This window comes from Rana temporaria, chromosome 11, assembly GCF_905171775.1.
Source record: "Rana temporaria chromosome 11, aRanTem1.1, whole genome shotgun sequence".
Classification (NCBI taxonomy): domain Eukaryota; kingdom Metazoa; phylum Chordata; class Amphibia; order Anura; family Ranidae; genus Rana; species Rana temporaria.
Genome location: NC_053499.1, coordinates 127,603,301 through 127,620,891, shown reverse-complemented (window position 1 = coordinate 127,620,891; position 17,591 = coordinate 127,603,301). Strand labels below are relative to the sequence as shown.

The window sequence follows — 17,591 nt, the reverse complement described above, 5'->3', positions numbered from 1 at the left end:
GCACCGGCTCTGAAAATAGCCAGGCACTACAGCATCTAAAAGTTTTATTGAAGAAATCACATCACACCATAAAATAGCAAGGTTTTGGGGCTGCGCAGGACATGTAACGGTCAAATGCCGGAAGAGGGGTCGGTGTGACTCCAAAATATCACTATTTTATGCTGTGATTTCTCAGAGATTCTTGGTGTGCTGGTAACGTGACTCATAATCTGTGCCGGTACCGGTCCTTAGAGCCATTTCCAGGAACATATGAAGAATATTTTACTTCACTCATTCTAGCAAAGACTCTAGCTTCCAATGCTCATTCAATACATGAGAATGTGTGTAAGAATTTTTTGGTGTGTGTGAGAATTAAGAATTGTCAAAGATTACCATATCAAGTTCTTCTAGATAGCAGTCTATGTAATCTCTGGGTTCTCCGGGCACTCTGGTTCTCCTGTGTTCTTCTAAAACCTTACCAAAGAATGCGAAGATTGTCTTAAGATTTCTGAATATCTTCTGATGTGGCAATGGAAGATATTTCACAAATCCAAATGCATTATAGAGCTGAGAGGAAAAAAGTAACAAAAGATCATTCATAGCTTCTTTTGCTTTCATGGTTCATTTTATATTCAGATATGTTACATATAAAGTTGCTGGACTTAAAGGGGTTGTAAAGGTTGTTTCTTTATTTTCTAAATTGGTTACTTTAAGCTAGTGCATTGTTGGTTCACTTACATTTTCCTTCGATTTCCCTTCTAAGGGCCAGATTCAGGTAGAAATACGTTACGCTGCGGCGGCGTAACGTATCCCATTTACGTTACACCGCCGCAGGTTTACAGCGTAAGTTCCTGATTCACAAAGCTCTTACCTGTAAACTTGCGGCGGTGTAACGTAAATCCGCTCGGCACAAGCCCGCCTAATTCAAATGGGGCGGGCACCATTTAAATTAGGCACGTTCCCGCGCTGAACGTTCTGCGCATGCTCCGTGTGAAAATTTCCTGACGTGCTTTGCGCGAAGTTACGGCACCCCAACGTTTTTTTTGAACGGCGACGTGCGTTACGTTGTTTCGTATTCCCGGACGTCTTACGCAAAAAAAAATAAAAAATTAAATTTGACGCGGGAACGACGACCATACTTTAACATGGCTGTTCTAAAGATAAGCCATGAAAAAGCAGGCCTAAGTTTGCGACGGGAAAAACCGACTAGTGACGACGTAAGAGATTGCGACGAATGCGCGTATATTCGTGGATCGCCGTAACTAGTCATTTGCATATTCTACGCCGACCGCAATGGAATCGCCACCTAGCGGCCGGCCTAGAATTGCATCCTAAGATCCTACGGTGTAAGTCAATTACACCGGTCAGATCTTAGGGCTATCTATGCGTAACTGATTCTATGAATCAGCCGCATAGTTACGACGGGCGGATCACAGAGATACGCTGTCGTATCTTTTGTGAATCTGGCCCTAAATGTTTTTTTTCTTTGTTTTCTTTGTCTGAATTTCTCACTTCCTGTTCCTCCTCAGTAAGGTGTTCAGTAAGCTGTTCTAAATGACTTTCCACCGCTCGGATGATAGTGGAAAGCTTACTGAGGAGAAACAGGAAGTGAGAAATTCAAACAAAGAAAAAAAAACATTTAGAAGGGAAATCGAAGGAAAAAGGTAAGTGAACCAACAATGCACTAGTTTAAAGGAACCAATTTAAAAAATAAAAGACGAACCTTTACAACCCCTTTAAAGTTGATTGATACATTAGAGGTGGTCATGTAAGGGAAGATCTTCCTGAGTGCTTGTCACCATCTTGGTTGGTGGTACAATACAGAGCATGCAGCTAGCCGTTTCCAAACTCCTCTCCAAACAAAAGTAATGCTCACCACCTGGGAATCAGCCGGTATGTTTAAGATTTTGTGTGTGTGATAATCTGTTGATGTCTAGGGAGGGAACCCTTACATGGCCTGATTGTCACAAACAGTGCTAAAATATGTGACATCTCTGGGGTTTCATTTGTAAGCTGGCCATAGACAGTTTGAATGTCAGCCGGTTCAGCACCATGTTCAAACCATGTCTTGGCAGGCTGAATGTACCCAAGTTCATCAATCAACTTAGGTACAACCAGCCTGTTGGCTTTTTGTATGCGATTATTGCCAGCAGCTGTTATAGCCAATAGCAATAATCACTGTTCTCCCGGCCTGGGCCGGCTTCCTTGCCTCCCTTCCCCCCTGCTGGAAGAACACAATGGGCCAGATTCAGAAAGGAGTTACGACGACGTATCTCCAGATATGCCGTCGTAACTCTGAGTGTGAGGCGTCGTATCTTGGCGCCTGATTCAAAGAATCAGATACGCCAGAATTTGTCTAAGATACGACCAGCGTAAGTCTCTTACGCCGTCGTATCTTAGTTGCATATTTACGCTGGCCGCTAGGGGCGCTTCCATAGATTTACGCGTAGAATATGCAAATGAGCTTGATGCGCCGATTCAGAAACGTACGTGCGCCCGGTGCATTGATATACGTCGTTTTCGCAAGGCTTTTTTCGGCGTAAAGTTACCCCTGCTATAGGAGGCGTAGCCAATGTTAAGTATGGGCGTTGGGACAGCGTAGATTTTTACGTCGTTTACGTCGTTTGTGTAAGTCGTACGCGAATAGGGCTGTGCGTAAGTTACGTTCATGTCGAAAGCATTGACTATTTGCGACATGATTTCGAGCATGCGCACTGGGATACGTTCACGGACGGCGCATGCGCTGTTTGTTAGGAGCGTCAATTACGTGGGGTCAAGACTCATTATAATGCAACACGCCCACTGCCTGGAAAATTTGAATTAGGCGGGCTTACGCCGGCCCATTTACACTACGCCGCCGTAACTTAGGACGCAAGTTTGTTGTGAATACGGTACCTGCCTCACCAAGTTACGGCGGCGTAGTGTATCCGAGATACGCTACGCCCGCCTAAAGATAGGCAATTCTATCTAAATCTGGCCTAATGACTCTGCGTAATGGATTCTCCCATCAACACTGACCTGAGGTTGCAGATAATGCAATTCAAAGGACAGATTTATTGTAATTGAAGATCAGTTACTTTGGGTAACATACTGCTCTTCTGTATTGAATACAAGTGTATATGGTAATGGAGCTTAAGAAATAAAATTTTGCATTTTCTCATAGATGAAGTTAAGAAGACAGTGAAAGTAAGTACATGCAGAGGAAACTGTCAATAGCATAAACATAGGAGAATTAAATGGGATTTTTAAGGTGCAAAAAAATACAAATGATTTATATCAAAAATATATACATTTTATTATACAAAATACATTAAGTAAAAAAATCCATCATATCATAAATAGAATGTCAAGAATGCATGCAGACAATTCTCTCAACATGTTTCGCCATTCGATTTGGATTCCTCAGGAGTTTTTTGTCAAGCACTACTGTAAATATAGATGGATATGCCTAAAAAATACGCATCAGGAGCAGGAAACCTTAAGGATAGAGTCATGCGGTGTAACAGAGCGGGGAAGATATTCTATATCAAAAACACATATGTTCACAGACACATGTTAGGAAATGCTGGCGGTGGGCTGGGGACCATCTGGTCTTTCATATGAAAAATTTAAAGACAATGTTAAAAAAAAACAGAAAAATTCAGAAATCCCCTCTCCGCCCATATTTTCCACAGAAGGAACCAACTCTGACGAGGGCCAGCGTCTAGAGGAGAGGCATCGCTTTCTGAACATTTGCTGGTTGATTGCCGTTAACACATTGCCATTATATTTTTCATATGAAAGGCCAGATGGTCCCCAGCCCACCGCCAGCATTTCCGAACATGTGTCTGTGAACATATCTGTTTGATATATAATATCTTCCCCTCTCTATGGTACACCGCATGACTCTATCCTTAAGGTTTCCTGCTCCTGATGCGTATTTTTTAGGCATATCCATCTATATTTACAGTAGTGCTTGACAAAAAACTCCTGAGGAAGCCAAATTGAATGGCGAAACATGTTGAGAGAATTGTCTGCATGCATTCTTGAAATTATATTTATCATATGATGGATTTTTTTACTTAATGTATCCTTAATGTATCCTGTATAATAAAATTTATTTTTTTGCACCTTAAAAATCCTGTTTAATTCTCCTGTGTTTAGTCTTTAATCAAGGGATGTGGTGCTTATTTACAGTTGACAGGTAATTTAACAATTCTCCTTTGTGTCAAATAGCAGTGTACACAGGTGATGACTGTTCCAAATACAAGAACAGTAATTTTTGTAGCACCATTTGAAAGTTTATGCAACACAGTCAGCGTGACTGATTAAAAACATGTTGAAGTTGAACTCAAGGCAAATAGCTCCTTACACAGATAAATACATATATGGGAGCTGTTTTTCTAAAAGATTTGAAAATCTGTCCATCCAGGCCTGAGATTTAAACAGCTTTGACAAGCAGCACAGCCCTATCTTGCAATTCAGGAGACCTGGGTCATGTCCCTCCCCCAGCGTGTGAATGGATAATGAAATTAAATGATATGAGTGAAATGAGAAGACTTCTGAGCTTATACCATTGTCACTCCTCTCTCTCCATCAATATGTTCCGTCTTAGAAAATGAGCACGGCTTCCTTGTGATGCTTCTGTGACCACTAGTCTCGTCTTTGCTGTACATTGGACTGCAAGAGGCTTATACCAAGTCAGATTCAATGCAACATTGTTTGCTTTAAAAAAAAAATACATTTCATGATATGATGATGAATACAAAGCTGCATTGATTTTATATGGTATATCTGCCAGGAATTCAGCTTTACCTAATTTGGCTTTAGCAAACCATTTTGATTGGTCACCAGTGACTTCTCTTTGCACTGCATTATTAAATACATACTTCTACTTTAGGACTGGACAGTCAGAGAAGGACCTACCCTACCTGAGCCCAAAATCCAGTGACTATCTTCATATTTTCATGGACAGCATTAAGAATATCTCGGATTGTGTCATCATCATAGTCAAAGCGTCTCCCAATCAAATTGGAACAGATAATATTGGCTACAGCATTGTCAACAACAATATGGGGGTCAACCAGTGTATCTGAAAACGACAGTAGTAGTTACTTGTCAGAGTCAGATAAGTATAAATATAATTTAAATGAACAATTTGCTATTTTCGCTAAGGCCTACGAGTAATTATGTTGCATAATGCCAACAAATGTGATCAATGTGATTAAATGATTGCGTTTGTGAATTATTGCCAAAGCAGAAAATCTTAACTACACTCATGGAGATGAAATGTGCTTGCAAAAAAATACCTTTTTTTATATTGAGCTTTTTTGTTTTTTAGTTTAGTTTATTTTTATTGAATGTTTTCATTGAATGTTTTTTTCCTTTTTATGTATTTGGCAGTGATTTGAGTTACTTGTATACTGTTGTTTACATTTTTAATTATATTTTTGTAGGGTAGGGCATGGAGATGGCCCGTTGTTGTTCCCATATTGACCATCAGATGTCCCTATAGCGTTAGGGTGATATTCTGCTTAGGAGCTGTATGAACTAAGTGCCAGCCCTGCCCCTGCCAGGAAACGGATACCCTAGGTTAGGAAAATAATGATCTCCCTGGGTTAGATACCACAAGGAAAGTGACAACAGATTTTTTTCTGTGGGCGGACCGGATCTATATATAGGTAGCTGGCCTTCGGGGAAGCCTGGATGGATAGAGATGTCACATGCTGGGACACCCCTTCTGTGAGTAATGGGCCTTTTGTCTCCTCTCATGTCACACTTTTCTGAACTATGGACTGTTTGTAACTTAAGCTGAGTGCCGTCACCTTCATGAAATGACTGAAGTATGAAAAATCTCTGATTGTAAGAATTCAGTAAACTGTTAAAAGGCATTCTCTTGTGTGGACTGAAAGGATTAAATTTGTATATATACTAAATTGCTTGCAAGTTTTAAAAAGCTATATGCATCTATACACACATCACCGATTTATGAATTCATTCATTAATAAATGACTTCAATGAAAGCACAAAAGGTATAAAAATGTTAAAGCCTTCATTACGGTCTTATACAATCATAAAGGCTCCTCTCCTGTATTTAGATTGCTTACGATGTCACTATGTAGGTGATCTTCTCACAGTGTGCAATAGAAGTCAGATAGAGCCTGCCTCATTTCCTGTCTGGAAGAGATCTAGCACCATCTTTCCTCCCCAGCCTCAGGCCGCGTACACACGGTCAGTCCAAACCGATGAAAATGGACTGAAGGACCTTTTCATCGATCCACCCTGTGCATTGCACATCCACAAGCCTTGCACTCTGCCTTACAGACTCCTGCACTATACAGGTGAAACTCAAAAAATTTGAATATTGTGCAAAAATTCATTTATTTCACTAATGGAACTTAAAAGGTGAAACTAATGTATGAGATAGACTCATTACATGCAAAGCAAGATAGTTCAAACCGTGATTTGTCATAATTGTGATGATTATGGCTTACAGCTCATGAACACTGCAAATCCACAATCTCAGAAAATTAGAATATTGTGAAAAGGTGCAATATTCTATGCTCAAAGTGTCCCACTCTAATCAGCTAATTAAGCCATAACACCTGCAAAGAGTTCCTGAGCCTTTAAATGGTCTCTAAGTCTGGTTCAGTACGAATCACAATCATGGGAAAGACTGCTGACCTGACAGTTGTGCAGAAAACCATCATCATTGACACCCTCCATAAGGAGGGAAAGCCTCAAAAGGTAATTGCAAAAGAAGTTGGATGTTCCCAAAGTGCTGTATCAAAGCACATTAATAGAAAATTGTGTGGAAGAAAAAGATGCACAAGCAGCAGGGATGACCGCAGCATGGAGAGGATTGTCAGGAAAAGGTCATTCAAAAGTGTTGGGGACTTTCACAAGGAGTGGACTGAGGCTGGAGTCAAGAGCCACACACAGATGTATTCTGGACACGGGCTTCAAATGTCGTATTCCTCTTGTCAAGCCACTTCTGATCCTGAACAAACAAACAACGTCAGAAGCGTCTTACCTGGGCTGAAGAAAAACACACCTGGTCTGTTGCTCAGCGGTCCAAAGTCCTCTTTTCTGATGAGAGCAAATTTTGCATCTCATTTGGAAACCAAGGACCCGGATTATGGGGGAGGAATGGATAGGCACACACTGCAAGATGCTTGAAGTGCAGTGTGAAGTTTCCACAGTCAGTGATGATTTGGGGAGCCATGTCATCTGCTGGTATTGGTCCACTGTGCTTCATTAAGTCCAGGGTCAACGCAGCCGTCTACCAGGAGATTTTGGAGCACTTCATGCTTCCCTCCACAGATGAGCTCTATGGGGATGCCGACTTCATTTTCCTGCAGGACTTGGCACCTGCCCACACTGCCAAAAGCACAAAAACCTGGTTCAATGACCGTGGGATTACTGTGCTTGATTGGCCAGCAAACTCGCCTGACCTGAACCCCATAGAGAATCTATGGGGCATTGCCAAGAGAAAGATGAGAGACATGAGACCGAACAATGCAGAAGAGCTGAAGGCCGATATTGAAGCATCCTGGTCTTCCATAAGACTACAGCAGTGCCACAGGCTGATAGCTTCCATGCCACACCGCATTGAGGCAGTAATTGCTGCAAAAGGGGCCCAAACTAAGTACTGAGTACATATGCATGTTATACTTTTCAAAAGGTCCGATATTGTTCTATGTACAATCCTTGTTTTATTGATTGCATGTAATATTCTAATTTTCGGAGATTGTGGGTTTAGGATTTTCATTAGCTGTAAGCCATAATCATCACAATAATGACAAATCATGGCTTGAACTATCTTGCTTTGCATGTAATGAGTCGATCTCATATATTAGTTTCATCTTTTAAGTTGCATTAGTGAAATAAATGAACTTTTGTACGATATTCACATTTTTCTAGTTTCACCTGTACAATGGAAGTTTTTATTCTTTATATTTAAAATGATTGTGCTGGAGTTTATATAGGTTTGTGAGACTCTTGCTTGTGGCATAGCAGTAAAAGCATTATTTTTATAGGTACAAGGAATTTAGTTTCTCCTAGTGAGCGCAGTGTGGACATTTTAGTTTGCCTCACCTGCTGCCAGCTGCCTTGTAGCCAGTGAGGAGAAGGGGGAATGCATAACTCCACCTCCTCATTACACACAGCTGTTTAGTACCAGTTTAGCTCAGATCAAATTTTAAATGCTGTGTGATGCCCTTCACCCTGCGCCCCATCACAATAGTGTATGAGTGCAACGTGATAGAGGTACCAGCGAGGATGTAGAAAGCAAGGGTGGGGGCTGCATTGTGGAGGAAAGGTGCGTAGCAGGAGGATAGTGGGGGGCACCAAAATGCACCGTCACATGTGTAGACAAAAATCCTTGCACCTTGCAATCCACCAAAAGTGGCTTATCAATATAATTTTGGCCATAGTTGAGAAAATGCATCCACAATTCAAGAATCAGAATAGTGACACCAGTGCCATGTAATCTCACCTTGATTCTTCCTAAACTCATCAATTAGGTATACACCCTCTTCACGAATCCTCTCCTCCATTGAATTTTTGCCCAGGCCAAAGTTACGCAGTGTGGACATGGTAAAGCGTCTGTGTTCTTTCCATGCTCGTCCATAGGGTGTAGCCACCAGACCTGGAATAAGCGAAATTCTTAGAATAATGTACTCTAATCCAATGGTACAGCCTATCACTTCCATAGCAGTGATGAATGAGTAATAATCTGCTTTATCAGTGTCCATTATTTTTCGATTTCTAAAAATACATTTTTAGAAATCGAAAGATTTCTTGTCCGGATCTCTGGGTCAGATATCCTCTTACAGGGCTTTCGGTTTGCAACTCTTATCTTCCAAAAGGATGTTGTTCAAAGCAAAGGGAAAAAGACAATCATAGTGCAATACTGATAATTTATCAGCGCTTTTTTTTCTGGCAGTGGCGGGGGGCATTGACAGCGGTGGCGGGGGGCGGTGCCTGATTTACATTCGGACCATAAGACGCAGAGACACTTTCCCTCATATTTTTTGGGGGGGGGGGAAGTGCGTCTTATGGTCCGAAAAATACGGTATTTAGTTCAGATGGTGTCAAGCATGTGTGGCAGTAACCAGGTGAGAAGTACAAAGACAAGAGAGTCTTGCCTACAGCCAAACATAGTGGGAGTGTCATGGTCTGGGGCTGCTGGTACTGGGGAGCTACAGTTCATTGAGAGATGATACCGCTCTGAAAACTGCCAAACCCCTTGATTTTTCTTCCGTCCCACTAAACCAAAAGGGTGCAGGCCATGCACAGGTGCATTGGATAGAAAGAAGTCCTGGACTGCCACACTCCTACAACGTATTTTTTGTATAAATAAAATATAAAAAACAACCAAAATTATGCAATCAAAATTAAGTGAACAACAGGAAAAAGGTAGCTGACATGTTTCACATTGTGTGATGCTTACTCATAGCTATGACCTTCTGTCTGGGGAGGTTGCTAAAATAGATTAGCAGGGAGCTGGCCCTGTTACAAAACACCTGAGAGTCTCTGCCTATGATGAAAGGGGTTGTGTGCCTTTCCTCCAATCAGCAATTTTAGCTATCTTGGCTATATGCCCAGACATCACACTCTGTGTTAAACAGGAAGAGAAAATCTCAACAAACTCATTAACTGTTTATACACAGACACTAATTGCAATGTAAAAAACCGCAGATGTGGGAAATTAACCTTTATTTGTCATTTTAACCTGTGTGTGTGTGTCACCTTGTGTGTCTGTACCAAGGCCAAATATTCCAGGGCCAGTTGGGTGATTTCTGTTATCAATATGATTTGAAAAGGTGCCAAACAACTATGTGATAATACATGGCTTCGTAGGATCTCTATCCTTACATAAAAGACATTTTTTTTTTTTTTTGGCATGATCAGTCATATTTTCAATATCAATGCTAAAAGTTCATGATTTTTACCAAGGTATGCAAACTTGTATAAACATACATTTTATATATTTTTTAAATTATGCAATAAATTAAATTGTGTTTTATATTCCTGTGTATGCAACTTTATAATTTTTTAAATGTATGTAACTGGTAAATTATCAAAGTTAAGTCAGTTCGGTGTAATTTGTGTGACCAAATTAATTGGTCAGTAATCCAATCAATATATTCACAGTCAATAAAAAAAAATCACATTACCTCGGATACCAGAAATTGCTTCCAATACTCTATTTTGAGGTCTGTCTGCAAAATCTATTCCCTTGTTCACCAGAACTTCTTTGAGGTCTTTGAACCCTTGGATGACCACAGCCGGGGTAAATCCCAAATAAATGCTGTACACTGGGCCGTACACCTTGGATAACTGAAAGAAAAATTACAAAGTATGTTTTGTATGCTATAAATAAACACTGTAGAACTGATTTATGAAAACTACGCAAAGAGTCAACTATACTTAACCAATGAAGTTTCCAGTGCCATTTTATAAACAGTGCAGGCATAGTGGCAGGGCTGGTACAAGAATTTTTGACACATTAGGCGAAACCTAATTTTGGCGCCCTCATTAGCCCTGCCCCTGACTCCACTGCATCTCTGGACCTGGCCTGAAGACAAATAGTGGCAGCACCGGCTCGCTTCCTCATGCCACCTGTGATCCTTGGGTATATGCACAGGCTAGGGTAGTAAATAGACAGGCTAGGGTAGTATATGGAAAGGCTAGGGTAGTATATGGACAGTGTAACTGCCTGTCCGTATGAGCAGACAGATACACTGACAATATAGAGACATGACCAAAAAACACTACAGTGCTGACACTGTGCCCATCCTATAGTGATAACATGTCATATACCAGGTTAAAAAAGAAGTATTGAAAGATACTTATTCCCAGAGGTATAGGAATAAAAATGTTAATTGGTAGAAAATGTCTGACACTGTGGCGCTGGCAAGGGTGCTTTCATATGTGGGCTGGAAATCCACAACCATATAAAACAAATGGAACTTACAAGAGAGAGAGAGAGAGAGAGAGAGAGAGAGAGAGAGACAGTACGCAGTGGACTGTAATGAACTTGGACGTGTGTGGTAGTCCTTGGTGGAGAAGAAAGCTGGCTGTGTTGGAGAGCAAGATGAGCCTGGAGTCCGTGCAGGGAGACCGGCGCCATGCTGCCCCCTGTGGCCGTGATCCAGAAATCGGATGCCCGCCCAAAGACACTGGGCCGGATTCAGATACATTGGTGTATCTGTCCGGCCCGCGTAACGTATCTCCGATACGTTACGCCGCTCTAACTTTGGGCGCAAGTTCTTTATTCACAAAGAACTTGTGCCCTTAGTTAGAGCGGCGTAGCGTATGTGTTGCGGCGTAAGGCCGCGTAATTCAAATGGGGATGTAGGGGGCGTGTTTTATTAAAATTTATGTTGACCCCGCGTTTTTGACGTTTTAGTTGAACGGCGCATGCGCCGTCCGTAAAATATCCCAGTGTGCATTGTTCTAAATGACGTCGCAAGGACGTCATTGGTTTCGACGTGAACGTAAATTACATCCATTCGTATTCGCGAACGACTTACGCAAACGACGTAAAAAATTCAAAACTCGGCGCAGGAATGACGGCCATACTTAACATTAGCTACCCCGCATATAGCAGGGGTAACTATACGCCGGAAAAAGCCGAACGCAAACGACGTAAAAAAAAATGCGCCGGGCGGTTGTTCGTTTCTGAATCGGCGGAAATCCTCATTTGCATATTCGTCGCGTATACAAACGGAAGCGCCACCTAGCGGCCAGGGGGAGATTGCAGCCTAAGATCCGACGGTGTAAGTCACTTACACCTGGCGGATCTTAGGAAGATGAATCAGTCGCATAGATACGACGGACGGAACTCAGAGATACGACGGCGTATCAGGAGATACGCCGTCGTATGTCTATCTGAATCTGGCCCACTGTGTCCAGCTGGAGTAGTAAGAGAAACCGCTATGTGATCCAATCGGGACGCGTTTCGGAACCATGCCTTCTTCATCAGCCTGATTGTCCAATAAGCAGCAGCCAGTGATGTCACAAACACGTCATGTGCACTGCGCTCTGAAAAGAGAGCACACTGAATGTGCCATCGATTCAGAAAGCTGTGCCACAGCTGTGACTCCTGTGCGCATGTGCAGGACTGATGTCTAGGTGGCCTGGCCAATCAAATGTTTGGAGAGCGGGAACCCAGAAGGAAGATCAGGTGAAGATGGAAGTACTGATAGCGGTGACAACGTACCACTGGAGGAAGTTTGTTTCAGGTGTGATAGAAAATCTTTTGTTTGTTTATAAGGTTTGTTTTAGGGTACAGTACGTCTGCTATAATACATTGGTACATACTAGTACATTATGGCTTAAACCACCAAGGGCCTACAATTTTTTTTCTGGGAGTTTACTACCACTATAATACTAATTTGTATGTGACTTTCACATTAAGTATGCAGCTTAGTAAATAAATAAGGTTAAACTGTGGTCACTTCAATCATCCAATCATGTGCAAGAAAATAAACATATTTTTTTCCTTTGCATGTAATTGGGCATTCATTGTGAACAAAGCTTCACATTATTTATTATGTTCAATAAATGTTCATATTGCAAAGTGATCAGTCTCTATTGCATTAGTAATGAATCCCTTTGTGTACACAGTACAATCCAAGGTTACTATATATATCTGTGTGTGTGTGTGTGTGTGTGTGTGTGTGTGTGTGTGTGTGTGTGTGTGTGTGTGTGTGTGTGTGTGTGTGTGTGTGTGTGTGTGTGTGTGTGTGTATATATATATATATATATATATATATATATATATATATATATATATATATATATATATATATATATATATATATATATATATATATATATATAAATGTGTCATTGTCACCAATAATGACGACATGTACGGCATGTCACAGCAGAGCTTAAAGTGGTTGTAAAGCCAGAAGTTTTTTTTATCTTAATGCATTTGGTGCATTAAAGCGGAAGTAAACCCATTCATAAAACAGTTTAATTTCTGGCACGTGCCGTAAATTTAACACTCCCATTGGTTGTGCTCTCAACCAAACTATATATTTTTGTCACAATTTTACATATTGTCAGTCACCAGTGCAGTACAGTGTCATCATATAACTGGTGATCGATGGCAATTAAAATATATATATACCGTATTTATCGGCGTATATCGCGCACTATTTTCCCCTTAAAATAAGTGGAAAATCGTGGGTGCGCGAGATACGCCAATAGCCGCTTCCCGCGCTCAGTTTGAAAACCTTCGCCGACATATACCGAGTGCAGTACACTCGGGTACATTCGGTCAGGCTCGGCTTCGCTCGTGCTCACGCATAAACGTCACAGAGCGTGAGCGCGAGCGACGCCGAACCTTGCCAAATGTACCCGAGTGTACTGCACCCGGTATATGTCGGAGGAGGCGTTCGAACTGAGCGCGGGAAGCGGGGACTCGACGTAAGGCGCACGCTGGAGAAGCCGGGAGGACACCATCGAGACGGACGCCGGACCGGACGATGGAGGCTGGGAAGACACCAAAACTGTAAGTAATGCAATCATATAACATTTTTTTTTTACAGGAATTTCGGGGGCACTTTAGGGGTGCGCGGTATACGCAGGAGCGCGTTATACCGCGTTATACCGCGATAAATACGGTATATATTCTTTTTTCATCATATCTTTTCCTTTGTTTACGATTTTTTTTTTTTACATATTGTGACCAGAGCAATGTATTGCTACTATAAATCACTGTAATCAACCCTATTGAGCATCTGTGGGGCATCCTCATACGGAAGGTGGCGGAGCGCAAGGTCTCTAACATCCACCAGCTCTGTGATGTCGTCATGGAGGAGTGGAAGAGGACTCCAGTGGCAACCTGTGAAGCTCTGGTGAACTCCTGGCTCAAGATGGTTAAGGCAGTGTTGGAAAATAATGGTGGCCACACAAAATATTGACAGTTTTGGGCCAATTTAGACATTTTCACTTAGGGGTGTATTCACTTTTTTTGCCACAAGGTTAGACATTAATGGCTGTGTGTTGAGTTATTTTGAGGAGACAGAAAATGTACACTGTTATACAAGCTGTACACTCACTACTTCACATTATAGCAAAGTGTCATTTCTTCAGTGTTGTCACATGAAAAGATGTAATAAAATATTTACAAAAATGTCAGGGGTGTACTGACTTTTGTGAGATACTGTATATCAGGGGCACACAGGTGCCGCCCCCTCTATGCACACCACCCCCCTATATGGTTAATGAATATTACCCCCTATTCATGCGTCCGGCCCATTTCAGGACGCCGGGCACGTGAATTACAGCGGCGGGAGTGTTTTTTTGAAGCACCTGATTAAAGCCATAGGCTTTAACAGGCTTCAAAATAGGGCGGACTCGAAGCGCAGAGCATTGTGCTCTGAGCCCACCCAGGTGTGTTAGAAAATCAAATGAATATCCGCTTTTCTAACACTGAATCGCCTCTTTGCCAATCAGGAAGTGTGGGTCTGATACCTGTTTCTCGATTTGCTTAAAGGACATGCGATCCTATTGGATGCCTAGGAGGAGGGGAGGAGACGCACAGCTGAATCCGGCGTGATCTCAGAAGAGAAAAGGACACAGGAGACACTGACAGATGTCCACCGCAGCCTGATCCCCTGCCCCGATGTGCCCGCCGATCCCTGCCACTGTGTGCTTGCCGATTCCCGATGCTGTGTGCCTGCTGATCCCCGATGTTATGAGATCACCTCACATCGGTAAGGTGCAATGTTTTGGGGCTACACAAGGCACGTTCATCAGACATGGATCACATGCCTGACAAAGGGGACCTGCATGGCCTCCAAATGTTGCACCTTCCCACTGTGATGTGATCCTCTCAAATAAATATTTGGATGTTAATTTTCACGATCCTCGGTTTGCTGGTGATATATATTTTGACTTGAAAACAGGGCATTTTTCCACAAGCAAGTATATGTCAAACCTGAAAACCCAAGACTGACCTTCCAAGTCAGGTAGGTGGCTATAATGCTAATTGCTAAGCTACTGTCAGCATATACTTAGATGTTCTTCAGTTTTATTATTATCCTTTTAACTCACCTCTCTCAGGGTCTTTAAAGGATTATAAAAGTCCATTTGCAGTATATTACCCAGTACAGGCAATGCTAGAGGCCCAGGAGGGAAATCCTTTGGTCGGGAGAATTTCTTCCATAACAAAGCCAAGAGGAGGAGGCCCAGCAACAGTGCAGTACTCAGCTCCATGACGGGGAATTCACACTGTCTGATTCTGCTTCCTAAAATACAAAGTACAAAACTGAGAGTACACCTCCCTCAGAGTCTGATAGGGTCACCATTGGTGTCTAGTTACACTAGTTACAGTTTTTGTGTTCTAACCACAACAGTGATAAGTAAAAAAGACAAAAATTGCTCAACACAATACAACAAGATACAATAAAAAATAATTTCAAGGAATTATATACAGTAAAACCTTGGATTGCGAGCATAATTTGTTTCGGAAACATGCTTGTAATCCAAAGCACTTGTATATCAAAGCGAATTTACCCATGAGAAATAATGGAAGCTCAGATGATTCGTTCCACAAATATTTACTCATAAATTCTCTCGGTTATAGTCCATATAAAACGATTATAGCAATGTGATAGGTTGTGTAACCATAAAATGTCCATCCACAAATGGAAGCTTCCACAAGGGGGATTAGAAGCAAAAAAGTGTAGCAATATGTTGCTAAATGTTGTACCTTCATTAAATGTAACCATATCGCTACACTTAGAGGCTCCTCTCTTCTCTTGTATACTCAGTTGTGACATGACGCAACTTGTATATCAAGACATCGCTTGTATATCAAGTCAAAATGTATTTAAACATTTTGCTTGTCTTGAAAAATGCTCTTAAACCAAGTTACTCTCAAACCAAGGTTTTACTGTAAATATAAAACTCTTATCTATGTATTCACAGGACAACACAAGACAAAATAGAAATAAACATATCACAATTTAAAAAATAGTTTTTTTCTCATATTTGTGAACTATGTTCTTTTGCTGCAACCTGCAAATTTGGGTCCAAAAATGATAATTTGGTAAGATAAGGAAACATAATTAGGAAGTATAAAAAAATTAACCAGCATTCTTTCAACACAAAAATAAAATACATTTATGGTTTCAGAATATGATTATAATTAATTAAATATAGGGCCGAAACAACTAATCATTTAATCGACAACTAATCGATTATGAAAATAATTGTAAACTATTTTCATAATCGTTTAATCGGTCAGCAGATTAGTTGGACTGCATACAGAATACATTTTTTGTTTACATATCTGGAAATACAGTGCAGCACACATACAGCTCAGTACATCATCCATACATGTCAGTAAGTGACTGAGAACTTGTGAATGTGTGCGGAGCAATGCTTCATTGGACATGTAGTCCTGGGCAAGAAGTGAGTGGTTATATAGCCATACTTTTTTTTTTTTTTACCTTACTATAGGGGCACTCTATAATATACTTTGCAGCTTGCTATTGGGGCACTCTGAAGGCAGGAGGAGCCAGAAGCTTCGGTGGGGAACCCCAGAAGAGAAGAATCTGGGCTGCTCTGTGCAAAACCATTACACAGAGAAGGTAAGTATAACGTTAATCCCCATTGAAAACGTCTGCGTTTGACGAAACGCGCCTGGGACGGCATACAGTGACGTCACCGCGTCGATTTGAAGGAGGAAGGGCTCCTATAGTGCCGGCCGGCATTGATTACATGCTTTTAAAATTACATCTTTTTGTAAGTACAATACTTTTATTCAATAAATCCTTCTTTATATGGAATTATGCTATGGTCCCCTTTCCTCTCATGTGTTTACAACCCACGGACCGCATGTATGCAAGAACCTAGCACCCTTGTAACTGGAGAAGCTCTAGTTGGATCCCTGAGTTCCTGTGGACGGAGGCATGGTTTTAAACGCTGTTTAAGCTTGCCCTTCTGGTAAGCGGCTTTCCATTAGGTGGTGGTCTCTAACTCATAATAGGATTCACAGACGTGTTACCCATTATGCTAATGGTTACTTATTGAGACTATATTCAATGCAATTTGGGACATTGTCTTAACGTCCCATACACTTCAACCCATCCTGTTTTTCCACTGTTGGCGCAGTTTTTTTTCTGTTTATTGTTGTTGTGTTTATCCCACCGTTACTGCAGCCTTTTTTGTATTTGATTTTAATTTTGTTTATATATTTGGGATAGCGCAGTCTTTTTTGCATTATAAGTATAACGTGTTTGTTTTAAAAAACATTTTTTAATTAAAACATTTTATTTTAATTGTTTTATTGGCAAATGGTAAACTATTTTATAAGCATATTTTCCTCAAATAATATATGCAGTGTATGTGGTATGTGTTTATGGAATGATTGTATGATATAGACATTATTTCTCACATTTCGTCCATGAGATAAAAAATAAATAAATACTTCTTAGAATTTTTGGGGTAATGACTACCAAATGTTATGAAGAGAAGATCGAGAAAAAAACTTGGGAGGTATGGGGCCCCAAAATTGTAATCCAATCCAGACAGGGGCGACTCCAAATGTGTTTTTTTTGGGGTTCTATTATTTGTAGGAATAATAATAGATATAAAATAACTTA

The 17,591-nt window shown here is 41.0% G+C and overlaps 1 protein-coding gene across 1 annotated transcript in view; it reads right to left on the bottom strand.

The window, feature by feature from the left end:
* The window catches only part of LOC120917653 (cytochrome P450 2J6-like), a 30,770-nt gene extending 15,530 nt beyond the window's left edge, over positions 1-15,240 (bottom strand). The window contains exons 1-5 of the mRNA XM_040329105.1: positions 15,037-15,240; positions 10,140-10,302; positions 8,456-8,608; positions 4,890-5,050; positions 373-546 (exon numbers count right to left, since the gene is read on the bottom strand). Coding sequence (XP_040185039.1) covers positions 373-546; positions 4,890-5,050; positions 8,456-8,608; positions 10,140-10,302; positions 15,037-15,198 — 813 coding nt within the window. The 5' untranslated portion in view covers positions 15,199-15,240. The remainder of the gene's footprint in view (positions 1-372; positions 547-4,889; positions 5,051-8,455; positions 8,609-10,139; positions 10,303-15,036) is intronic.
* Between the last annotated feature and the right edge of the window lie 2,351 nt (positions 15,241-17,591).